The sequence below is a fragment of the Pseudoliparis swirei genome, chromosome 12 (assembly GCF_029220125.1).
Source record: "Pseudoliparis swirei isolate HS2019 ecotype Mariana Trench chromosome 12, NWPU_hadal_v1, whole genome shotgun sequence".
In the NCBI taxonomy this organism is placed as follows: domain Eukaryota; kingdom Metazoa; phylum Chordata; class Actinopteri; order Perciformes; family Liparidae; genus Pseudoliparis; species Pseudoliparis swirei.
In genome coordinates this window covers 17,529,151-17,556,153 of record NC_079399.1, presented here as the reverse complement: position 1 = coordinate 17,556,153, position 27,003 = coordinate 17,529,151, and the positions used below count along the sequence as shown (strand labels likewise).

The 27,003-nt window shown below is 41.0% G+C and overlaps 3 protein-coding genes across 7 annotated transcripts; all 3 read left to right on the top strand.

Moving 5' to 3' along the window:
* On the top strand, positions 1-11,065 carry mpv17 (mitochondrial inner membrane protein MPV17). 3 transcript variants are annotated; one of them, XM_056428551.1, is made up of 10 exons: positions 1-104; positions 794-843; positions 991-1,071; positions 4,200-4,315; positions 6,003-6,095; positions 7,640-7,735; positions 9,727-9,759; positions 9,889-9,941; positions 10,270-10,335; positions 10,777-11,065. In XM_056428551.1, exons 2-10 carry the CDS (start codon positions 828-830, stop codon positions 10,808-10,810), a joined length of 588 nt encoding a protein of 195 aa, XP_056284526.1. In that variant the 5' UTR covers positions 1-104; positions 794-827; the 3' UTR covers positions 10,811-11,065. The 3 variants fall into 3 exon arrangements, with proteins under 3 accessions (XP_056284526.1, XP_056284527.1, XP_056284528.1); XM_056428552.1 differs by lacking the exon at positions 794-843; XM_056428553.1 differs by having other exon boundaries at positions 10,270-11,065.
* A 5,562-nt stretch (positions 11,066-16,627) lies between these two features.
* On the top strand, positions 16,628-17,827 carry uts1 (urotensin 1). The gene has a single exon (XM_056428530.1). It carries the CDS (start codon positions 16,628-16,630, stop codon positions 17,054-17,056), a length of 429 nt encoding a protein of 142 aa, XP_056284505.1. The 3' UTR covers positions 17,057-17,827.
* Positions 17,828-20,927: 3,100 nt separating this feature from the next.
* On the top strand, positions 20,928-23,847 carry LOC130202722 (WAS/WASL-interacting protein family member 3-like). Of its 3 annotated transcripts, XM_056428445.1 has the most exons (5): positions 20,928-21,015; positions 21,824-21,895; positions 22,595-22,669; positions 22,888-22,933; positions 23,020-23,847. In XM_056428445.1, the coding sequence occupies exons 2-5, from the start codon at positions 21,865-21,867 to the stop codon at positions 23,147-23,149; spliced, it is 282 nt and encodes a 93-aa protein (XP_056284420.1). In that variant the 5' UTR covers positions 20,928-21,015; positions 21,824-21,864; the 3' UTR covers positions 23,150-23,847. The 3 variants fall into 3 exon arrangements, 2 of the variants coding, with proteins under 2 accessions (XP_056284420.1, XP_056284419.1); XM_056428444.1 differs by having other exon boundaries at positions 22,888-23,847; XR_008833394.1 differs by lacking the exon at positions 22,595-22,669 and having other exon boundaries at positions 22,888-23,847.
* Positions 23,848-27,003: the final 3,156 nt, after the last annotated feature.

Below are 27,003 nucleotides of genomic sequence, written 5' to 3'. Positions count from 1 at the left end.
ACGTGCACCTTTGACAACTACGTTTACTGTAATGTCGTGACTGAGTATTAACTCACGTTGAGGTTGTTACGTGCGGTGATAGTTGTGATTGTGAGCAGTCGCAGGTCAGTTTGTTTAACCGGCATGTTCTTTCACGACATTTAACGACACTACTAATAACATGGCAAAGTTCATTTATTGAAAAGTTGTTGCAGACTAAGCTAGGTAGCAACCTGACGCAGGTGTAACGGTTTAACAGGCGACCGTGTTAACTGGCGACTTTTCAGCCGAACGCGTCCATTGTCGTGGGTACAACTGCTGTTCCAAAAATAGGATAGAGAACACGTAACGTTATAGCTGTCCTCGTGAATGCCGCTTAGTTTAATTTGGTCTCATAAACATAACTATATATTATACAAATTAAACGATTTGGTATTTAAGAGGGCAGCTACGTGTTATCTTACTATATTCAACAGATGCCTCTAACGACGACAACAACGGACGCATTCGGTTCAAAGTCGCTAGTTAACACGGTCGCCTCTTAAACCGTAACACCCTCAACGTTAATTAAGACGCGACACCAAAGTTGCTGCTAAATATTACATGTGACGTTAACATTAAGCCGAACTGAGTGTGAAAATGCGACAATTTAAAGTGTTCTTTGTTATTTGCGTTGTTGTTTATGTCTATCACAACTTGTTTAATGGTGTAATTTAAATATTTGAAGCTACGTACGTACTCTTCAATTCGGATTTGACAGCATATGGGTCAAAAGCCTAATTAAAAACGACCTTTTTTTCGCCCTTTCATCCAGTGGAGTCTGTTGGCGAGCAGTTTTTACTACTTTAATGAATCGTCAAGCCGGTAATTGACAATATCCCGGAGTTTATTAGCGGGGTCGGCTCGTTTTGAGTCACAGCTGCTTGCCTTACGGTGGGCGGATTACAGGGGAAATCACGTTTTTGCAGCATCCCCTTTTTGTGATTTTTAATTTGTTCTTCTTCTTCATAGGAGGGAGAATGGCAGGCCTGTGGAGATCTTACCAAGTCTTGATGACCAAATACCCCTGGACAGTCCAGTTAGTGACCGCTGGTACGAACAACTCCTCCTTGTATGCTGCAGATAGACTAGTACCACAAGTAATGCTACATATCATAAAAATGGATTATAATGATTCTCTGTTACCTTGTCAGTAATTCATATTTTCCTCTGAGGTCTAGAAGATAATATAAATACTAGGGCTGTCAGCGTTAACGCGTTAATCTATGCGATTAATTTGGCCGCATTAACGCACTAAAATATTTTAACGCAATTAACGCAACTTTGTTTACTTCCGGTGTTCGTTGAAGTTTTTTCACTCCCCTGAATTTCAAAACGCGGCAGTACGGTTTGACACCGTTTCCGTTTTTAAAACAATTATTTCTCTGCGAAAATAAGGACCATAAATCAGTTTAAACTCGTGGATGAATCAGTCGGGTTTCCTCCTCCGCTCCTTCCTCCCGTCTCGCCCTCCGATCCACAGAGACACAGAGGGGCGACGTGTCGGGCGGCGCGGAAAGATCTCGTCACACGAAACCGTCACCGTGATTTGTCAATCCGTTTGTCTGTCAACATTTTGCGAAAAAAACAACCAATGAACACTCAGTAAATCACAAGGACCTCCCACCTCACAGGTGAGGCTCATTTAGCAGCCTGTCAGTCAGAAGACAGAGAACACGGCGCGAGGACAATTGTGCCTCATTGTAGAGATGAGATTGTTCTGTAATGTTTGATGGATAACACATGGGGGTATGTGTCATATGCAAACGCCTTTAAAAGGTGAATTTAAACACATTTGAATGTCAGTCAGTTACCAAGGCCACTGGTTCTGCTGCTGTTCAGTGTTAAAGATGACAGGACCAATGGGGTCTCAATATACTTCCTTTTTTTTACGAATCTGGATGTTTCACTGAAGAAACAATTTATCATCCACAATATTAAATACCTCACTGGCACTTTATAGGTAGGAGCCTCTTTGAAAACACAGCTTAATGAATTTCAAAATGTGCGATTAATTAGTTAATTTTTTTTAATCGATTGACAGCCCTAATAAATACATAAGTAGGCTACAAGTAACTTGAGGAGCCTAAATGTAGTTACTGTAGATGCAAATACATTGTATGCATTATATATTCCACACTAAGTTATCCTGGTCAATTAAGAGGTGCAGACATGTTATTTCTCCCTTTTGGATCTGAGATACAGGAAAATAAGTGATTGCAGAATCAGGGGCATTTGCATTTTAACTGCTGGACCTTTGCTCCAGTTTCAGAGTTAACAAAGAGAGGGCCTTGAACTTATTGACCATTTTTATTGTTGGTGAACAGCTTGCAAAGGGAAGCTTATAGTTCAAGTAGTTTCCCAAACAGCTTGTGGGGAACACGCTCAGAAATGGGATCTTTTGACCCACGATCTTTTCTTTCTTTTTTTTACCAAAAAAATCACAGCAACTCTTGAAGTTATTTTCCTCTAAAAGTCAGTGACATGATGGGCAACATGTTTATGTGCAGGATGCATGTCGGACCTGTTGTGTATCTATTAATCTGATGAAAGTCTAACATGCTATTACCCCAAAATGTAACTATGTCTCAAAGAGCTGAGCAAACGTTTAAATGTTCATGTTTGGAAACTGGACCGTTGAGTGTTTTATTGCAGTGTGGTTTAATCACCACTAGATGGAGGCAACGCTCACCATTTCTCTGGAGCGCATCATCAACCAGAGGTGATGGAGGTTCTTTTTAATGATTACATGTTACTGTTATAGAAGTAATGTAATTTTACTCAAGTACTGTACTGGAGTACAAATTTGAGGTACTTGTACATTTCATCATAATTTCCAATTCATGCTCCTCTGTTTCTCACTCAGAGGAAAATAATGTACTGTGTTGTGGGTCCATCCTCATCATAGAACTGTTATATAACACTTCTTTAATAAAACCTGTTTGTCGGTGAGGTGTTTTAGTATAAACTATTTTTATTTTTTTATCCTCATAAAGCGAAGTGTTGGCGGTGCTGAGTGACGGATGTCCGAAGTGACAAAGTGTTTACTGCTCTTAAAGATGAACAATTGACAGTCTCTGTCCACCATGTCGCCCATTCTGCCTTTTATTAGTTCTCCCATGACATTTTAAAGAAACGGTTAGCTCTCGTTCGGCCGGCTCTGTCTCAGGGCGGTACGTGGGGACTACAGCTGGTAGCCGGCAGCTTTTTTGTCTCTTTAATGAGTCAGGAAAAAAATCATCTCCATTAAATCTCATTCTTAAAGCAGTTTAGGAGACTTCTAAATTCCACTCATCAATTTTCAGTTTTGTCAAATAACCACATGAAATGTGAAAGTGTCATTTGTCGTGACAAAACCAACTAGTACTGAATTTAATTCATGTTTTCACACAATGTTGTGTGTTGTGTATGTTTTGTAACTCATTGTCAACTACCACTGCCCGGTTGATGCAGATGTTGCCAAATGTGCCACCGATAACTTGAGAGCATAAACACACACACACACACACACACCATTGTATATAAGTGGACTGTCCATGAGCCCTCAGTTGCATCACTGCAGCCCACTGCTCCTTAATAACTAATGATGGGTTAAATGCAGAGACTACATGTCATATATGTAATATGACAATACAAGTATTTCTTTCTTTTTCTTCTCTTTAAAGAAATGTTATCGTCACTGTGGTGTACACTTTACTGCGTTAAACAGTGGAAATATGCCCTCTTGTTTTTCTTTGAGTCTGCTGAAAGAGTTTTGGTAGAAAACTGAACTTTAAAATGCAACCACCCTTTAAAAATAATAGTTTTTACTTTTTATTGGTGCCTTTTGTGTTCGGTTCAATATTGAATTTGTTCAACAAGCAACTTGTTGTATTTCAGCTGGAGCCTTTTCTCAAAGCAGCAGAACTGAGTACACTTTGACATCTGTTAATTTATTGCAAGTAATATTGTTTTTGTGATATTCAACAATCTAAGCGCATATTTTTCTATGTCTGTTTAATTGTTGCACAGTAACTGAAGTGAAAAAGTTCTTTTGACTGTTTGTATTTTTGTTCTAAAAAAAGATTTGACCTCGATACCGATTCTCTTGTAGCTGCAGAGAAAATATCTAAAAGATATAAAACTCCATTAACACTTGGGTCACCAGCGTCTCAGACATCTGTCCCCTGTTTGTCCTCCAGGGTCTCTGGTGGGTGTCGGTGATGTCATCTCCCAACAGCTGATCGAGCGGAGAGGATTGGCTCATCACAACGTGCCGCGCACGGCCAAGATGATCAGCATTGGCTTCTTCTTTGTGGTAAGCGTCCTATGAATCTCGTTGTACGTGACGACGCATGAATAAAAGAAATACAAACGTGGAATTGTGGCAAGTTTTTGTGATCATTTGATTAATTTTATTCTGTCACATGCATACATGATGTAACACTCTTGTGCACAAATTCTCTAAACAAGGACAAATACAATTAAGTTCCCAGCTCACAGTGGCAATACAGAATGATTTTTAAAAATGTTATCTCACCTTTCATTTATTTAATAACTAAAACCAGCTTCCAGCCAGTTGATTTGTGTTCTGAATGCTGAAATGAAATGATGCAGCAGATTTAATCTGCACGCCCGAGAAGTGTGAATGGGGCATCTCATAATAAAAAAAAGAAATATATATATAAATATCTCATTTTAAAGGTGGCTATTTGGTTATTTGTCGAACATTAAAAAGCCAATCTATATAAAGCTATAAATGGGAAGATAAATAATATTTAACAATTGAGTTTATTTTGTATCGCCCAATATCACAAATTACAAATTTTCCTTGCGGGGCTTTACAATCTGTACACACAGACATCCCTGTCCCAGGGCCTCACGTCGGATCAGAGAGGTGCTCAGTGCATCCTAAAACGTCCCCCAGCAGCTATAAGCCTATAGCAGCATCTCAAGGGGCGGGACCTGGTGAACCTGATTCAGCCCTAACTATAAGACTATCAAAGAGGAAAGTCTTCAGTCTACTCTGAACCCTCCTGTTACCTTCACATTTTCTAACATATTTTACCCTCGGGGTCAATTTGACGCCAGCAATTTATTTAAAACCTCCAGAAAATTATTAGAATTCATATTGTTTCCCAAGTTTAAGTGTGAGGTACTTTATGTTTGTTTGTTGACTACCTAAATAGCCCTTTAAATATATAAAAAAGTTGATATTTCTTATATGTTTGACACAGTGAAAAACAGCCTGGGGTCAAATTGACCCCAAAGAACACCGACATTAAACATTGAATGGGGTCAAATTGACCCGAAAGGTAACAGAGGGTTAAATGAGGTGACTGTCTCTGCCTCCCGGACTGAAGGTGGAAGCTGGTTCCATAAAAGAGGAGCGTGATAACTGAAGGCTCTGGCTCCCATCCTACTTCTTTACACTCTAGTCGATGTGTTTTGTGACGCTCACATGCTCATCCGTGTTGCACTGCGGTTCCTCGTGCCTTTTGTATGTTTGTGAATTCACTCGCTTCAAGTCCCGTGACGGCTGCATTGTTCATTTCGACGACAGCACGACGTCAGCAACGTTTATTTATGTTCACATAATCGTCGTATGTTGGACCAATCGGCTGCCTCGCCCTCGTGCATTATAGATGGGAGCCGTATAGACGTTTGCCTTTCAGGTGGCTCTTCAAATCTCGCACAGGATTTGTGTCGCATCGAGGGACGTTTTGTTTGTTCGTGTGGATTCTGTCTCATAACCCAATCGTGTATCGTTTTTTTCCTCACATGAATAACATACGTTCAGTTGGCCTAAATTCAATGAGCCTGCAGTCCGCATGCGGAAACTAAAGTTCAGGGAGCGACGCGATGGCCAAAAAAAACACCCAGGTTTCTTTAGTATGACGGTTTAGTCGAGTGTTTCCCAAACAACGATGTATTAATAAAAAAACGTGAGAGCTAAAGAGGGGGATCCATTAATCCTGGTGTCTTCTGTGTGTTTGACATCAAAGGGTCCGGTGATCGGCAGCTGGTACAAAGTTTTGGACCGGCTGGTGGTTGGAGGAACGAAAAGCGTCGCCATGAAGAAAATGCTGGTTGACCAGGTGAGAAAAGCCTCCTTCTCCTCTCCTAGTACTTGTTGCTGTTCACACGGGGCCCTGAGGTTTGAGTTTGAAGGCCTTAAATGAAATAGATTTATTTATTTGTAACAATAGAAATGTAATTTAAACTTTTTAAACGTCGTCTGTGAGCTTCTGTGACAGTTATTCAATTCAATTCAGGTTATTTTGTATAGCCCAATATCACAAATTTGTCTCAGAGGGCTTAACAATCTGTACACATACGACATCCCTGTCCCAGAAACTCACATCGGATCAGGAAAAACTCCCAAGAAATAGAAACAACCCTTTGAGTTCTCAATGTGGTAACAGTGTTCAGTGTCTGGACTTTGACTTGAAATTGGGGGGATGGAAAGTTATTGAATTTCGATGTTTAAGGAGTTGCGTAATAACTAAAGTGGTTTCAGAAAGCAAAGAAACATAGTGGGTATTAGCTCAGTGGTCCCTCCTCCACGCCATACACAGTAATGTGGGGGTGGGGGCACATGTCTTCCGCTCATTGATTGTGCCTAACAGGGAGGCTGAGGCCGGACCACAGGGACACAAGTTAAATGATAAACAGACGTCTCTTTGTCGCGCTGACGGGAAGGAGCTGTCAATCCTGTCATAGCTGCTTTAACACTTTTGCTGTCATGCTTCCATCCTAAAAAGTAACAGATGGAGAAGGATTCGGAAACATTTTATTATGTGTCATTTAGCAGACTCTTTTATCCAAAGCAATTTACAATAAGTGCATCAGCCAAGAGTACAAACTCAGAACAACAAGAATCCAGAAAGGAACATTTCTTCAAGAAAGTCAAACTACAAAAGTAACATAAGAAATACCATAAGAAATACCATAAGAAATACCATAGTAATACCATAGAAATACCATAGTAATACCATAGAAATACCATAGTAATACCATGAGTAATGCCATGAGTAAGTGCCACTGAAATGCTAATAGTTTTTTATTCAAAGTATCGTCGAAAAAGATGTGTTTTTAGTTTCCGGGGGAAGACGTAGAGACTTCCTGATGTCAGTGGGGAGCTCGTTCCTCCAATGAGGAACGAGGACAGCAAACAGTCTGGATTTTGTCGAGCGATTAGCTCAAAGTGACGGAGTCACAAGTCGATTGGTTGACGCCGAAACTGCTTTCCACAACCCATTGCCCAAGCGTCCAATGAAAGGGCAGCATGGCGACCCCTCGTCCAGAAAAGAAACACCACTGTTAAAATGTACCATTGAGTCTTTATGTTCCTTAATGAGGAGGGAGATGAGTCACAAGAATCGTTTACACAAATTACAGACTCTTCAATAAAATGTCCTTTTCAAATTTTTTTTTTAAATTACCATGTACAGGTTTCACAAAACTTGATTGAGTTAACATTACAGTGTTTTTTATTCTGGATGTACAACATTGTGACTCTCATTCCCATGGAGCATAACTGATCAATAGAGTTTAGAGTTACCGCTTCAGTAGATTCTCTTTCTTAGTTTGTTCCCTTTTCCTTTGAAGTCGACTCTTTCTTCGTACTTGTGCGTCGTAGTTGTGCTTCGCCCCGTGCTTCCTGGGAGCTTTCCTCGGCATCTCCGGTGCTCTGAACGGACTGACGGTGGAGGAGAACGTCACCAAGCTCAAGAGGGTGAGTGAGGCGTCCGTCCGCATCGCGTGACTTCCTCCGTGGGTCGCAGCTTCTGGTCCTCGCAGCCACGGGGTTGTGTGTGTGTGTGTGTGTGTGTGTCTATTGCAGCCGTGGGAATAAAATATATCTTTATCAACACGACAACACGTTAGTGAAACAAACACTCAGACAATGTGTGTGGCTTGAATCCTCACCGACACTTTGTTGACTGCATAACTGCAAACTTGTCACTTTTCGGCGATATTCGACGTTTTGAAATCAAAATAGGTCATCCACGTAAATCGTGTACATCCGAAGAGTTTTTTTTTGGGGTGTGTGTGTGGGGGGGGGGGCGGGGCGGGTAAACTGGCCCACTGGCGTTGAGATTCCAGTGAGACGCAGAGAAAATGTGATGTGGTGATGTCTTCGTTTCTGATTTGACTCGTTTAGTGTCCCCCAGTTTATACCTGAGCGTTGACACAAACTGACTGGAGATCAGTTTTCTCTCTGGAGGAACAGGTAGAGCACCCGGCGTGTGACCTCCCACACCGCCGCGCATTGTCATTAGAAACTATTTCCTGTGATGGAGGAAGCAACGGTGTGTGTGTGTGTGTACGTCTCTTGCTTACCCAGCCTGCTGCTGGTCGTCATCAATTATTTACAAAAGGATGCGCGTTGGACCGGAAAGGCCGAGCTGGTAAATGTCAGAAGGGACAGAAAATAAATGACAAGCGTGCTCGCCACAAAGACGCCGCCGCCCGGGGAACGGAGCCGCTCGCTAAAACGCTGAACGTCTGAAGTCTTACGGTGCGGCACGGTGGCTGAGTGGTTATCACTGTCGCCTCACAGAAAGAAGGCTCTGGGTTCGAATCCCGGTCGTCCCGGTGGTTCCAGGTCCTTTCTGTGTGGAGTTTGCATGTTCTCCTCGTGTCTGCGTGGGTTTCCTCCGGGTACTCCGGTTTCCCCCACCATCATAAAGACATGCACCGCAGCCTCACCCCGGTCGTATGGATGTGAGTGAATGTTGGTGGTGGGGGAGGGGCCGTAGGCGCTGATTGGCTGCCACGCTTCCGTCAGTCAGTCTGGAATATGTGGTTGAAGGAAATGAAAGAAGGTAAAAATGATTACAGCAAAAAGGAAATCATTTAAAAACGTTAAATTAAAATGTCACTTCCTTCGATGAATTGGAGCGACACCGCGTGTCCTTCCATCGTTATCTGACAAACCCCCGGAAGAGCCGAGGACGTCCACCGCGTGGGAGGGGAGCGGTGTGCGACGCGTCGCTGACGGAGGACGCCGTTTCCCCTGCGGGGGCAGGGCAGCTTGTTTGGCCATAATTAGAAAACAGTTCCAACCTTGCAAAACAATTTAATCAACCTGAAAAAAACCATCGCTTGTTGTTTTTATATGTGGAGGTGACCTATGAGGTAGACGGCGTAGAGAACGTGTGTGTGCGCCGGCGTTGTTTGTGTACTAACGACACACACACACAAATATCTGCACCCGCCACCCCAGTTTCATCATTTAGGAAAGTCAAAAGAACTTCAGCTACCTTTCTCACATTTTCACTTATTTCAATACACTTGTTTGTATTATTTTCACTGCAATAATAACAATAATAATAACTGTTTCTTTCTGTATTGTTAGAAATAAACTAAGTAACTAAGAAGTGCTGTAAAGTGCATTTTTTACGGACTTTTCCGCTATTAAATACTTTATAATTTCTTCATCTACTGTATATGTGTGGGCTATTCTATATATTTAGCTGTTAAGTAAATATTGCAGGTTTAAAGGTTTAAATAAATATGGTTTTAAATATTTCGGAACCCTGGACAGAGACGCAACGTCTTTAGTTCAGTGTGTTAATAATACATTAAACTTAAACTTTTCCCCTTTTTATTCAAGGAGGAGATTCAAAGAGCAACTTTTAACCTTTTCTTCCTTATGTCCCCTGGTTTAAAAGTGATGATACTAATGATATAATAACTTCTTTTCTCAAATATTGTTCACAGGACTACACGGATGCCCTGATATCGAATTACTACGTAAGTTTTAGTGTTTCCCGTACACGTTGCCAATTTATTTAGACATAGGCTTATAAAGTAATAATATATTCATATTTCACTCGACCTCATATTGTGCATTATATTGAGTTTTATCTGTTTACGTTTCAGCTGTGGCCTGCGGTCCAGATCGCCAATTTCTACTTCATCCCACTCCAATACAGGTCAGTGTGTGGCTCCGTTAACACACACACACACACACACACACACACAGCCTGAGGGTCTAAACTGGGTCAACTGGCCGTCTGAAGAAGTCTTATTTGGCTCGGAGCTTTACTTTCTTTAAATTTCGTCTACGGTCACTTCAGATTTTGTGTTTAGTCTTGGTGCGTATTTGTCTAGGTGCGTATTTGTCTAAATGTAGTTAAACATTGCAATTGTTCATCTCGTTTTTACTCCTATAAATCATCTTCAGAAGCCCCAGACCACTCTGGGTGGATCGATCGGGTGAATTCGGTCTAATTAAACACATCGAATGTCCCCCTGCTGCAGGTTGGCCGCCGTCCAGCTGGTTGCTGTTTCGTGGAACTCCTACCTGACCTGGAAGGCCAATAAGATGTGAGCAATCATCGCAAGTCCGGCCTGTCTTCTTGATCATGATGATGATGATGATTTTACACTCATTTGTAGTGGTTGTGTGTGTGAAGCGGACCGTTCTGGTCTAACTGACTCCGTCTGATGTTTGCAACGTGTAAAACTGACTCAGTAACTCATAACGGTCGAGGGAAGTGTGTTCACACGGGAAAGTCAAACCTGCACTGTGAACGTTTGTTATTTATGGAAATAGGATTTGGCAACGGTGATTCATGTGGCCACACACACACACACACACACACACACACACACACACACACACACACACACACACACACACACACACAGTGGTTGCAAAGGCAACTTTTGTTATTGTTACAATTTGTAAGACTGTATTTTTATTGACAAACTTAGTTTGCTTTTTTTAACTTCTGTTTTCCTCCATTTCCCAATAACGTTCTCCAGGAAAGGGAGAGCAACCTGTCTGTGTGTTTCTTAATGTACAGGAAGCTGTTTGTGCAAAAGTAGCAATGAATTATGTCCCGTTGAAAATAATGTGGGAAAAAATAATCATCAAATCATGGCTCTGGAAAGATGTTCCTGTTACGGCCGCACGATGTGAGGAACGCCAGCGATTACTTTGTTGTGTAACGCAATACTTTATATAAGTAACAACAGACATTAAAGTGTACTCTGTTCTGCCTTTCCGCTGCTATTGCTTATTGAAATTCAAATAAAAAAAATATTTCCAACATTCGTTTATTGAGCATTGTACAAGAAGTCACCATGAAAACAAAAAAGTGTGAGTTTAATTTTAAAATGCTTTTTTTCGACAGATTTCCTTCATGAGCTCTGTATCCGAGTCTTTTGTGTTTATCGCTCAAGTGGACGGTGTGATGACGATCCTTCACAACTGCACCTGATGTTAGAGAATAGTTTGACATCTTTAAAACTAAACGGATTAACTTTCTTGCTCAGTCAAATGAAAACGTTTTCATGTTACCGATGAATATGAAGTCAGCCGCCCGTTAGCTTAGCACAGCTAGCCATCCATCCACCAGCTCCCACACGTGAAGCTCACGTCTCCTGAAACATACGTTGCAGTCGGGCTGAAGCTTGTGAACCGTTTCCAGTCTTTGTGCTCAGCTCATCGGGGGCGAGATTCATTTTCAGCATCCAGATTGAGATTGAACTCGTCATCGAGCTAACGGCAAGAAGCCCTTTCCAAAATATTTCATTATTTTCTGTTTATCTGCATTCTACTGTACCATATATATCTTCTATAAAGCAATATTGTGAATCCATCGGTGCATTGACGATCACTGTTTAGAAGAAAAAAAGAAAGTGCACATTTTTTGATAATAAAGGGTAAAACATGATGTCGGTCGTGTGTTTGACCTCCACAACTTTTGTGGCCAACTTTGCTCTGGCTGGGTGGAGTTTGTTTGGGTGGAGATGTGGAGGCTGCTGAGCTGGACTGTCAACCAAATGAACGTGTTCTCTCACTTGGGCTATTATAAGGTGGAAAGCAAGCGGAGAATGGCTGACCAACCCCCCCCCCCCCACCCTCCTTCCAGAGGGAGGAGCCCCACTCCAGAGAAAGCTGGAATCCATTTTTGATGAGCTGTGTGTTGAGGTGTATGAGGTTGAAGAGTGGTGATTATATGAAGACGCATACAATGCACACATAATCTTGTTAACCCCTCTGACACATACAGTATATATATATATATACATATATTATATATGAGGCGTGATGGACCTGATGACCGGGTCAAAGTCGTAACAGCTGGAGACTGACTACACCAGAGATGACGCAGATGTTCTGTGGTGAGAAACCATTCGCCAGATGTTTGTGCTCATCCAAGATGTTTTTTTCAGTTATTTCAGGTACAAATATGCACAAACACTTCTGGATGTCAATGAAACGTCATCAAAGCCTTCAAAAACAAATGATGAACCATGTTCAATAACCACCTCTGGTCCTTCAGAGCTACGTGTTTCTCCTTTAACCCTGGACACTTGGATCCAAGCTCGTATTTGTCGATGACGTTAAACGTCCTCGACTAAAATATGAAGCGATTTGAGTTTGGAAGAATAATTCAATTCAATTCAATTCAGTTTATTTGTATAGCCCAATTTCACAAATTACAAATTTGTCTCGGAGTGCTTTACGATCTGTACACATAGACATCCCTGCCCCAAAACCTCACAACGGACCAGGAAAAACTCCCAAATAACCCTTCAGGGGGAAAAAAAGGGAAGAAACCTGGAGGAGAGCAACAGAGGAGGATCCCTCTCCTAGGATGGACAGATGCAATAGATGTAATGTGTACAGAAGGACAGATTTAGAGTTAAAATACATTCAATGAATATGACAGAGTGTATGAATAGTTCATAGTAGGCATATTCCACGATGGAGACCTCCACGATCCATCAGGCAGATGGCGGTGGGGAGGAGGAGGGGGCGGAGTCTCAACAGGACAGTGGCGTAGTCATGAGCAGGAATTACGACCCAGACGATCCATCAGGCAGATAGGATCTATGCTGCCTCATAGGGTCCGATGACCCCATGAGACGAAAGTCAAAAGGACTTCCGGGAGAAAGCAGAGTTAGTACCGTGTGATTGAGAGATGAAAATTCAGCCTTAAGGAGAGAAAAAATGAGGAGATAGGTACTCAGTGCATCTTAAAACGTCCACCGGCAGCTATAAGCCTATAGCAGCATATCAAGGGGCTGGACCAGGGCAAACCTGATTCAGCCCTAACTATAAGCTCTGTCAAAGAGGAAGGTCTTAAGTCTACTCTTAAACGAGGTGACTGTGTCTGCCTCCCGGACTGAAATTGGAAGCTGGTTCCATAAAAGAGGAGCTTGATAACTAAAGGCTCTGGCTCCCATTCTACTTTTTAAGACTCTAGGAACTACAAGTAGTCCCGCATTTAGTGAGCGTAGCTCTCTAGTGGGGCAATATGGTACGACAAGCTCCTTAAGATATGATGGAGCATCACCAATCAAGGCTTTGTAGGTTAAGAGAAGAATTTTAAAAGTGATTCTTGATTTTACTGGGAGCCAGTGCAGAGCAGCTAGTGCAGGAGTGATGTGATCTCTTTTCTTAGTTTTAGTGAGAACACGAGCTGCAGCATTCTGGATCAACTGAGGACCTAAGAGATTTATTAGAGCAGCCTGCTAATAAGGAGTTGCAGTAATCCAGTCTCGAAGTAACGAACGCTGAACCAATTTTTCTGCATCTTTTGAGACAAGATGTGCCTGATTTTGAAATATTACGAGATGAAAGAATGCAGTCCTTGAGATTTGCTTTACGTGGGAGTTAAAGGACAAGTCCCGATCAAAGATAACGCCAAGATTCTTTACAGTGGTGTTGGATGCCAGGGCAATGCCGTTTACAGAATCCACATCACCAGATAATTGATCTCTGAGGTGCTCAGGGCCGATTAAAATTACTTCGGTTTTGTCTGAGTTTAACATCAAGAAGTTGCAGGTCATCCATGTTTTTATGTCTTTAAGACATGCTTGAATTTTACAGAGTTGGTTGCTCTCCTCTGGTTTTATCGATAAATATAGTTGAGTGTCATCTGCATAACAATGAAAGTTTATGGAGTGTTTCCTGATAATATTGCCCAAAGGAAGCATGTATAAGGTAAATAAAATTGGTCCAAGCACAGAACCTTGTGGAACTCCGTGATTAACGTTGGTGGTTATCGGCGCCATCGTTTACAAATACAAACTGAGATCGATCTGAAATAGGATTTACAATGAATTATGTCCCGTTGAAAATAATGAGTGTAATCATCAAATCATGGCTCTGGAAAGATGTTCCTGTTACACGATGTGAGGAACGCCAGCGATTACTGTTGTGTAACATAATACTTTATATAAGTAACAACAGACATTAAAGTGTACTCTGTTCTGCCTAGTTTAATTTTAAAATGCTTTTTTCGACAGATTTCCTTCATGAGCTCTGTATCCGAGTCTTTTGTGTTTATCCGATCCTTCACAACTGCACCTGATGTTAGAGAATAGTTTGACATCTTTAAAACTAAACGGATTAACTTTCTTGCTCAGTCAAATGAAAACGTTTTATGGATGAATATGAAGTCATCCAGATTGAGATTTGTGAATCCACGATCACTGTTTAGAAGAAAATTTTTGATAATAAAGGGTAAAACATGATGTCGGTCGTGTGTTTGACCTCCACAACTTTTGTGGCCAACTTTGCTCTGGCTGGGTGGAGTTTGTTTGGGTGGAGATGTGGAGGCTGCTGAGCTGGACTGTCAACCAAATGAGGCTATTATAAGGTGGAAAGCAAGCGGAGAATGGCTGACCAACCCCCACCCTCCTTCCAGAGGAGGGAGCCCCAGGAGAAAGCTGGAATCCATTTTGATGAGCTGTGTGTTGAGGTGTATGAGGTTGAAGAGTGGTGATTATATGAAGACGCATACAATGCTCTGACACATACAGTATATATATATATACATATATTATATATGAGGCGTGATGGACCTGATGACCGGGTCAAAGTCGTAACAGCTGGAGACTGACTACACCAGAGATGAGGTAGATGTTCTGTGGTGAGAAACCATTCGCCAGATGTTTGTGCTCATCCAAGATGTTTTATCAAAGCCTTCAAAAACAAATGATGAACCATGTTCAATAACCACCTCTGGTCCTTCAGAGCTACGTGTTTCTCCTTTAACCCTGGACACTTGGATCCAAGCTCGACTAAAATATGAAGCGATTTGAGTTTGGAAGAATAATGAGTTGATATTGATTATGGCTTTTCAGCATTGGAGTGTGGTTGTCAAATTTAAATGCACTGCAGCAGGGCAGCCCGAGACTGACAGCGCCTGCATATTATATTTTATATTCCTCGGGTAGCTGGAGGAGAAGTTCAAATTCTGATCATCAAAATTCTCTTGATAGTGTTCTCAATTCGAGAATGCACAGAATGGGTTTTGTAATTTAACTTCTATTAACTCCTGATAATGTAGTTAAAACATTGCATCTCCAAATCAACATCATATAATCTATAACTTATTATTATTATGTGTGTTAGTCAGTCCAGTCGATACAGGCTTCACACAGCATCAGCACCATGGACAGCTCATCCAGAGGAATCCCCTCTTGAGTTTCAAAGGACTTTTCAAATCTTATTATTTGATTGACTGAACACAGATAATAATAATCATATTATTATGAATAAAGATAATAATCATAAAAAGATGTATTTTGCTTTTTTCATTCTGTTGCATCACTTTGGGTTTAAAGGTAATTGAATTATCACTAATTATCACTTTTCCTCACTTTGCTTTAAGTAAATGTAATTAGGTAAAACTTATTATTGATTGACTCGTTGACCTTCTGTCACAGACTCTAGTTTCCTCACGTGGAAGTTGGGACTGAATTAATTCAGTTCATATTATGTGTGCACTTGCAAAAACAAATTAAACAAACAAGTCATTTTTTTAAAAATTGAAAAGTTTAAATATCAGGTGTCAATTGTCACAACACACTCAAAGAAACATTAAGTCAAGGAGCAAGCTTTTAGTAATGATCCCTTTAAGTCGATCCCCAACGTTAGAGACCTCAAAGCCCCTCCAAGGGCCCCTCTCTCCTCCTCTCTCCCCCTCTTGCAGATCCCTCATAAATAGGAAATCAACAGATTAAATAAACACCTATATTTATACCCTGTCCATCGCAGCACTGTCCCCTCGGGACTTTATTGCCTTGTTGTCTCGATAGTTGTCCACTTTCCAAACGCGTGTCTGTGCATTGACGTCAAAGGCGCGCCGGCGGATGTATAAAAGCCCTCGTGCTCTCCAGTCCTCGCTCACAGCGAATGTTCAGACTGACCTGAGATCAGCCATCACAAAGTTAAGCTGCAGCATCTGGAGAGAATAAAGTGAGTATGGAGTTAAGTTTGGTTTAAACAAAACAAACAGTGCAGGCAGATAATCTTTAGATATCCTCTATTTATGTATTTGTGATTATCTTGTACTTAAGTGCATCTTATTAAACTCCAATGTCCTTGCTTAAAATGTGTACTTATTTGCCTTTTCTTCTTGTAGGAAAGATACCATCTTATTTTTCTTTTTTTTAATAGACAGATCATCAGAACTTTGTTAAGTTTGGAAGATTTATTGACGGACTACGATGGTAAAAAAATCAGCCTCGATTCCAATATAATTCCAAATGATCACTTTTATTCCTGCGAGTTTGTTTGGCAGTTGGATGTCGGTGATGATTCTGTGGAGAACTGACCTCGTGCCATCCTAATCGATACCTCTGGTTGCAGGACATGAAGCCAGTCCCGCTGCTTCTGCTCCTCTCCTCGGTCCTGCTCGCGTCGCTCCTTCGCCCCGCCGCCGGCAGACCGCGCATCCTCCCCGGCTGGCTGGATGATGCCGGCGGCCGCCTCCAGACGCGGCCGCTGGACGAAGTTCTCCTGCGCGCCGCCGCCGCCGCCGCCGCCGCTGCTGCCGCCGCCTCCGACCTGCTGGGCGACAACATCCTGCGGGTTCTCCGAGAGAGTAACCCGGGTCACCTGCACCTGCTCCCACCGGAGGAGGACGAGGCGGCGCAGCTGATGAAAAGGAGCGAAGAGCCGCCGCTGTCCATCGACCTCACCTTCCACCTGCTGAGGAATATGATCCAGATCGCCAAGATCGAGAGCCAGAGGGAGCAGGCTCAGCTCAACCGCAAAGTGCTCGACGAGTTCGGGAAGTAAAGCTCGTCTTCTTCTTTTTTGAAACGCTTATTTAAAACAGCCGAGCCGCTGTCTAAGTATTCAAGACCTCTGACATTAGTGGTTTTTTTGTGTGCGCCTGCTTCCCTCTACGCGTCATTTTACGCACAGGTGGTGCCAAATTACGCATCGTCGCACCATCGAGTTAAATGTAAATTGTTAAGTGTTATTTGAAGACTTTGTTGGAACATATTGAAATTAACTTCTATTTAATTCAATTCACAACACCCCGCCCCTTCCTCCTCCTCCTCTTCCTCACACACAACACACCGGATTTTTGGAAAGAAGCTGTCGGGTTTGACTTCTCCACTTAACATTGGAACACAATTTGTTCCACAATGTTGTTATACTTGAACTGAAAATGACCGAACTGAACTAAATATTCACAAATTACAGTTTTACTTAAAACATTCTCAAGATCTTTCTTGTTGACCTCGCTTGTTAATTATTTTCAGTGACCGTCTTGAAGATGATATTCATCTTAAAAGACAACTAGTTCTGCATAATGTGAAGTCTTGTGGCAGAAAAGTAAAAAACAAACTCTATATTGAACCCTTCTCCATCTCTTTGTTGTTTCAAATCAACTCTGATTGATCAAACTTAATGTAATTATTGTGCGTGGTCTTATGCTCAGACAACACTGCACGTTGATTGGTTGTCCATCCTCAACGTCCTCTTCTCTGTCCTTTGAGTTGCTGCAGGATCACTGGTACTGTATCACCTGTACGCTAATCTTTTTTTAAAAAAGGAAGAAAAAACAGCCTTGTTTTCTCTGCACATTTATGTCTGACACTGATCATATTGTTTTAGCAACAAACAAAAAAGAAGCATTTTTTCCACTTATATTTTGTAATAAAAAAAAAAGAAGATATTTTGATTCTGTTCTTGTCCTGATTCTGAATGTGTATTAGTCGATTACGAGAATACAACTCTGTGTGACTGATGTACGGTTTTTCTGAATCAATTTCTAATCAAATTCTTCCCAAAGACTGAAAATATAAATACCGGAAATGTACCCAAGTGTGTCCGGCGGTCGAGTTAATAGATCAAATGCCATCAGTCAGTCACGCTTCGGTCACTCAAACTATTTGGCCAAAGCAAACGTTCAACACCCACTCATCAGATTTCATTGGACTTCTTTTTGGGTATTTATGTCCCCCATCGGATGATTCCTTTTAATGCTTTTAAACCCATGTGACCATTTCTCCAGCGCCACCATCAGGTCTTAATGATGAAGAATCTCCAAAACAAATGACTTTGTTTTCATGAAATCTGATGTGATTCCTGATGATGTTTTTTTGCTTTTTGACCTCTCGACACTTCTCTAGCGCCACCATCAGGCAAATATATATTCCCAATGTGCACGAGCCACCCACAGGACACATTGTATCATGGTTTTCAGGCATTATTGCCAATTTAAGATCAATAAAAGGACGCTTCTGGACTGCAGATATCTCAGTCCTGTCGACTGTCCCCAGTTGGTTCCTGTAAAAACAATCCCTTCATGTAGCTTGTTAGTTGATGGTTCCTTAAATTATGATTTGTTTTGCTATATTGTCTGTGATACAGAGTAGACATGAAATAAAACCTTACGCATTACGCTCAGCAGTATAGAACATTGACGTATGGATAGACATGTACTGCAATTAAGTTTGAGTCATCACTTTGGTTCAATGAAACATAAGCGAGAGAGGGAGGGAGAGAGAGAGAGAGAAGAATATGTAATCAAACACAGAAGTTGAAATGGCCTCTGAGTTTTTAGTTTTTCTGACTCAGTCCAAACCGTGGGTGTATTGGCGATACTTTTGGCTAATCACCCTCTGTTTGTGTGTGTGTGTGTGTGTGTGTGTGTGTGTGTGTGTGCGGGCTGGTCCCTCGTTACGATGTCGATGCAAAGCAACGACTAACGTGTGTCATCACAACTTCAACTCATTAATCGTTAATTTGCAGAACTCTGAACGTTCGACTTCAAAAGTTCAAAGCCTGATGCAACGTAACGTTTACACAGCTGTGAAATGACAATGTTTTATGCATGAAGATATAATATGTAATTTAGAGATTGACATTCATGTTGTTTAAAAAAAAAATCTCGGTTGTTTTGAACCCCAGAAGTCTCAGGATGTTGTTCCTGAGTTTGAGTGACAGCATTATGAAGATATCATGATCAACATCAACATGGCTGAACTATGAACCATTTCATTTAAAATGAGCTTAAAATGTTGCTTTATTTGCTTCAAATGTATATTATTTAGTATTTCATATGCAAATCAGAAGGAATAAAAACATATTTTTGAATAATAAATAGGAATATGCCTACTATGAACTATTGATACACTCTGTCACAGGTACGTGCACAGACATTTTGGGGGGCAGGTGCTCAAACCCCAAAAAAGGGCACCCATTGGCAAAATGATTTTTCTATTGATCACTGTAACTTGAAGTGAGCAAGTAATTGGTTGTTACGAAACACCTGAAACACATTGTGTCGTGAGAAGACATGAGAGCTGAAGACATGAGCGCCGCGGAGCATGTCGAGGTGAAATTCTCACAAGAACTCAAATAAATGCCCCGACAGATATCCAAACACATTTGGGGGGAATTGATGACAGAGAGAGTAAGTGTTATTCTTAAATACTGATTTATGAAGAAAAATTGTGTCCACGTCCCTGGGAAATCAATCTTGAGCCGGAGATGTGCCAGTTGTCGATTTACAATATTCTATTTCTGATGTTCAATTGTGTCTATTCCCCAAGACATGTGGTAGAATAGGTTGCCCGAACTCAAAGAAGAAGAACAACTCATGTTGTCATTTAATGTCTGGATATATTGTACTTGTGTGATACTGGGTATTGACTCTGTGCAGGTGTGTGTCACACACACACACACACACACACACACACACAAACAGAGGGTGATGTTCAAGATGTGTGTGTGTGTGTGTGTGTGTGCGTGTGCCTCGGCGAAATGAGGTGACCTCTTTGTATGTATTGAATGTCCTGCACTCTAGTGTATACAGTGGGAGGGGTGGGGGAGTGGGTTTGTTATCTGATATTTCAACAAGAAGATGATAAACAATGGAAATATCAGTTCGTTTACTGTGTTATGTACCTGTCAATATTTCCAAATAAAAGAATACATTATTTGTTTAAAGAAGAAGAACAAATGGACTGAAGAATTTACGAAAAAAGATAATGGAAAGTAATCATTTGACCTCTCAAAACAGTTTCAAGAAGTTGAGAGGGGAAAGCTGTCAAATAAATGAAGTTTAGTCGGAAGACCATACACCTGCAAGCCCACGTCTTCTATTTCTTCTCCATCTGCCAAGTACAATCTGGTGCAGTGCATCAAATGGTGACATTTGTTTTAACTACATGGTCCCTCTGAAATAATAAGATTATAATATATAATATAATATATTTCATCTAGCATACAGTTTGGCTTTACAGCTCATACAGCTACTGAATAGCAACAGATAACTGAGAAATAATAATACTTATAATAATACTACTAATACAAATAATAATAATAACTCGTATGAATCAAATATATATTTAAAAAATATGGGGGAAATAAATAATGCCTCTGTATTGCTCAATCAGACGCACGTACGTACGTACGTACGCACGCACGTCAGTCAATGCCATGGAAACCGGACCGAGGCTATTTAAGGCCGCGGACGTTCTGATTCTGCCCTTTGCACTTTGGACTTTGACGCGAGCGGACCTCACCTGTGAACCCTCCTGTGAACCCAGACCTGTGAAGGAAACTCTGAGACTTTTGCACTGCTTGAGTCTTTTTGTTGGAAACAAAACTTGTTGTCTTACAGAACTACACGAGATCCGGACTACGAGAGACCTGAGACCCCGAGGAAGGCCCTCCGACGACCGAGAGCCGAGGACGAGCCCCTGCTGAAGCGACCGGGCTGTGATTTGGACCATAAGGTAAGACCATTTCTACATTTAATTTAGCATTTTTATTATTAACGTATCCCCTTAAATCCATAAAAGTGTTCTCAGTTTAGAAATCAGTGAAACCTTTTGAGTTTTAACGTTTAGAATGTTGACAGTCGATGATTCGTCGTGTAAAATGAGATTTGAGCTGCAGAATGTCTTGAAAATGTCAGGAGATGTGCGGAATGTGTTGACAATAAGTGCAACGCCTCGAAACCCCTTTTATTTTTGTTTTAAGGCATCAAACGTCGAACTTTAACTTTGAAATTACAGAAAAAAGATGGCGCCTTAACCATTTTTATAGAATTCTCAAATGTACTCTGTAAAATGCATAAACTCGGCACCATGGTAACCATCGGGAACGCGCGGGCCGCTTGACCTGAGCTGCGCGTGACCCTGAGCTGCTCTGTCGTGACCGTTGAAACGGGCCTTATTGTACACACGTCTGCTCCTTTTACTTTATCATATGAAAGTGATTTATTTAACATTCCAATGCTCTGTGCTCGTTGTCGCGGTGCTTTGTTTGTTAAGTGGAGTTAACTGATGGGAGTGCACGAGCGCGCGCTGCCTCCAGCATCTCGTCCTCGCGCTCTGAGATGCACCTCGTGAAGTGGAGAATGATGAGTGAGATCTGTAGCCGTATACCATAAAGTTCGCATGGACCTGTTTTGGGGGCCCTTAACTCAGAGCTATCGGTCCAAACCGTTCGAGCTTGAGCCCTCTGGTTGACCGGAGCTGTGAGGCGAACTCCTCGAGCTGTTGACCGCTAGCTGAAAGTTATCCTTGAATCTCGTTCTAGTGACTGACTTCCTCTTCCGCGGACCTCCGAGAAGCCGGAGAATGGAGGACCACGCGTACGCGCTGCGCGGAGGTAAGTTTTATATTTATATTTAGCATTTTTGTTATTGGTTCTTACCTTAAAACCATTTAAAACGTTCTCAGTTCTGAGTTTATAGTTGAACAGTTCACAATGTCAAGGGGCCTGTTTGAAAAATACAGATGTGGTTGAGGTTTCTCCGTGTAAAATGATTATTTGAGGACCGGAATGTCTTAAAAGTCGCTGGATATCTGTGGTATGTGTTAACTATTAGTGTAGTGGATTTAAAACAGTGTTATTTTATTTAGAGGCTATCAATTATGACAGATTTTAACCTTGACATTTCTGAAAAAAGATATTCTTAACACTGAAATAGAATCATACATCAGTGTGACGTCATCGCACCAGGTGTGTTAGAGACGCATCTGATTGTGAGAATGAGTTGGTTTGTTTTGACTGTTTGACTGAGACGTCACTTATTCAACAAACATCTGCTCCTTTTAATTAATACTATCCCATGAACTATTTCTTTGACAATTAACCCTCCTGTCGCACAATGAAAGGTTTATAAAGGGGAAAGTGAGAAGATATGAAACATTGTTTAGTCTGGAAGGTGTGGCTCACGAGTCTAAACAGTTGTATATTGACCTGCTAACTGATAGATTAACAGCTGGAATCTGAATCTATTATTGCTCAATGTAATCCAGAACTATTTTATTGAATGAAGAATCCTGTTTCAATGTTTCCCTGCAGCTGGCGACTTCGTTGGAGCTCCGCCGCCTCCCCCTCCCAGCCCCCCGGCGGCAGCCATCGGAATCGACTACGGAGGTAAGAAATCAGAGCAATGCACAATTAAAGGTTTATATAGAGGGAAAGTGAGAAGATATGAAACATTGTTTAGTCTGGAAGGTGTGGCTCACGAGTCTAAACCGTTGCATAATGACCTGCTAACTGATAGATTAGCAGCTGTAATCTGAATCTATTATTGCTCAATGTAATCCAGAACTATTTTATTGAATGAAGAATCCTTAAATGTTTCCCTTCAGCTGGCGGAGACTACGATGGAGCTCCTGGCCTCCCTACGGCCATCAGGTTAGTCGAGGAAGATAACATTGCGGACATTAGGCTTCATAATGCGCGTGTGTCTTTGTTGCGTGTCTTGGCCCTTTTACCACCAGACGAGCTCCGGCGCCGACTCCGACACCCAGACATCCGCCGCCGGTTCCGCCAGCTCCGCGCGATCCGCCGACTCCGCCAGGGTCTGGCCCGCAGGTAAGTTATCAGGTTAGTGATACACTTGTCCCTTAAAACTTACACTACACTGTTTAAAGTACTGTTATTGGTTTGTATGTGCACTTTATTTTATATTCTACTGTAAATGTAATGTTACAATTCTTGCACTTTGTTGATTGTTGATTGTTTAATGTTATTGTCTAATGTTGCACCACCCGCCATGACACATTCCTTGTATGTGAAAATATAGTTTACAATAGAGAGATGGATAGACAGACCGAGAGACAATTGATAGACAGATAGACGGATGGATATATAGCGATGAACAGATACCCCAGTCCCCCAGAAACCAGAAGAGTCTCCCAGGAGCAGCAGGAAGAGGAGGAGCCCGACTGCCCGGCAGGACCGATAAGGTTCCAGACAGCCTTCCCTCGCGCCTGGCGGGGGAAGGCTGGTTGGCGTGGTTCTACTTTTTTATTTAGATATCGATTGCTGTGACACAGAAGAGTCTACCGGGATCTCCTTAACGACGACGAAGAAGATGACGAGGGAGGACCACATGAGAAGGATGAAGGACTACAGGACCAGATGACCCGACACCGCCCGCCCCGCCCACAGAGGAAGCAGCTGTGAAGAAGACGGACACTTCAGCCTGAACGAGACTTAATAATTCTTTCATTTGTCCCATGGAATACTCACTGTACGTTCATGTAAACTGTGTACAGTATGTCGATTGTTATCTCCTGATTTTAATGAATACATTTACCACAACATCAAAATATGTCTTTTTATTCAAAACTACTGGGTCAGCAAACACTGTTATGATGTTCATATTGGGTTATAAATCAACTTTAATGGTTGAGACTTATGCACTACAATGTTATAGTTTTTATATTTACTTATTGTGTTGATTCTTAATAATTAATGTCTAATATATTGTTAGTTTACACCAGTGCTCATTTTTCATCTTCATAACGGATAAACGATTAGACGATTATATTTTTGTTTTGTGTTTTGCCAAACGTAGCTTAAATGACCAAAAAAATATTTTATCGTATAAAAAATCCAACATGGCAAAACGTGTCATGTCAGTTGGCAACAATCAGTAACAAATACCAACATATATCTTCACTCTAAATAATCCAACAAAAGCAATGCATCATTTCTATTTACAAGATTTTCATTGACAAAAATAGAAAATAGGAAAGTAAGTAACAGACCCCGGCAGTATATGAAATGATGCTTTTATACCAAACTCCTAACTGGATGGAGAACATTGAAACAAAACCAAAGAACAGACGACATGGAGGAGGACGTCTCCACAGCCGCTGGACCTCAGCAGCTTGAATGACGTCCTCTGGAGGCTGAGGACAGGAGACATGAGCCGGCATCTCGTCCAGCAGCTCCTGGAGAGTCCGTCTGGAAGCTCCTCGCCTCCCAGCAGCCGGACACAGGGCTCAGCCTTCTGGACTCGTTGAACGTGGCATGTCGGTTCCAACCTGTAGAGTGAATCAAACAGACTTTAATCGTAACGTTCATCTTTGGGCCGACGGCTTTCTGGAAGAACAACTCCCGTCTCACATCTAAAAAACAGAAAAAATAAACCGGAGCATGACGACCACAATAATGTGTATTTGACATGAATACAGAAAGGGCACTTTTCTCATCCAGGGCAAAGGGGCACGTGCTTGAGCACCACTAGGGCTCTACCTGTGCACGTGCCTGCTCTGTCATATTCATTGAATGTATTTTAACTCTAAATCTGTCCTTCTGGTCACATGGCATCTATTGCACCTGTCCATCCTGGAGAGGGATCCTCCTCTGTTGCTCTCCTGAAGGTTTCTTCCCTTTTTTTCCCCCTGAAGGGTTATTTGGGAGTTTTTCCTGGTCCGATGTGAGGTTTTGGGGCAGGGATGTCTATGTGTACAGATTGTAAAGCACTCCGAGACAAATTTGTAATTTGTGAAATTGGGCTATACAAACAAACTGAATTGAATTGAATTAAAAAAATACGATTGCATAGGAATTAAAAGCCTTTCTTATCAGAACATATTTTAAAAGTATAATAAATTCCTAAATGTTTGAGTCCTTGTGTAGTTCCAGAGTCTTACCTCGAGACTGGCCCATGATACATCTCCAAACTCTCAAAGTAAATAAACAAATATATAAATAAATCATATGCTGTGGCTAGCTCAGTAGAAACATGATAATTTATCTCTGTCAGTGATGATTCCTTAGAACCGGTTCAGAACCGGTTTGGAACCGGTTTAGAGAGCGTTGACTGACACACCTGTGTCCATAATAGTCCTCTGGGTGATACCCACGCCCTTAGGTCTACTTTGTATACTTCACATACACCGTTTACACTTTTCATTTTCATATTTATATCCTTTACTTTTGTCATTCGTAAATGTAATATGTCCTGCCTTGCTATTTTATTGTATTGTATATATTGTAAACATGATGCTGCTGCTGAGGATGAATAAAGTATATATCTAATCTGATCTAATCTAGATTAGTACAACTGAAGCGGATGAGAGTCATTAGTTTTGCTCCATGTGCAGTCAGAGGGAACCCGAAGGACGTAGAATACACACATCAGGGGAGCATGAGTGATAAGAGGCGCCATGTTCCCTGCAATGCATCCAGAAGTCGATTGTTCATTTATTGGGGAGTATTTTCCGTGGCAGACATCCGGTGGTCTCGTGATTATTGGGGCAGCATCGCTCATCGATGAGTTCTCTAAAACATAGAAGAATAAGACACACAGCGATACCTGTTAGACGGAGAAATTCCATCTGACAAGTATCGTTTTTCTTTTTTATGTTGACAATATATATATATATATATATATATATATGTTTATGTATGCATATATATATACAGTATATAAGAGGACATCCTATCCTGTATACATATATGTATATGAATGTATATATATATGTATATATATGTATATATATACACTACCGTTCAAAAGTTTGGGGTCATCCAGACAATTTTGTGTCTTCCATGAAAACTCACTTTTATTTATCAAATGAATTGAAAATTGAATAGAAAATATAGTCAAGACATTGACAAGGTTAGAAATAATGATTAATATTTGAAGTATTAATTTTGTTCTTCAAACTTCAAGCTCAAAGGAAGGCCAGTTGTATAGTTTATATCACCAGCATAACTGTTTTCAGCTGTGCTAACATAATTGCACGGGTTTTCTAATCAGATATTAGTCTTCTAAGGCAAACACAATGTACCATTAGAACACTGAGTGATAGTTGATGGAAATGGGCCTCTATACACCTATGGAGATATTTCATTAGAAACCAGACATTTCCACCTAGAATAGTCATTTACCACATTAACAATGTACAGTGTGTATTTTTGATTTATGTTATCTTTATTGAAAAAACAGTGCTTTTCTTTGAAAAATAAAGACATTTCTAAGTGACCCAAAACTTTTGAATGGTAGTGTATATATATATATATACAGTATATATACAGTATATAAGAGGACATTCGGGGCTTTCCTGTGATACCACATATGTCGGGGTGAGATGATGACAACTTCCTCTTCCTTTTGACACAAGATCAGCACATTTTAGGGAAAGTCAAAAGTTAAGTCAAATATTGCTTGATTATCGTCTTTTTTACCATGATATTCTATTCTATATTTTTCTGTTTTTTTCCACAAAAATTGTCCTGAGGTCCACGACATGCTGTACGATTTAAAATTAAAATAATTATCAAAATGTTTAAATTGTAAGAGTTTATTTACACTACCGTTCAAAAGTTTGGGATCACCCAGACAATTTCGTGTCTTCCATGAAAAATCACACTTTTATTTATCAAATGAATATAAAATATAGTCAAGACATTGACAAGGTTAGAAATAATGATTAATATTTGAAGTATTAATTTTGTTCTACAAA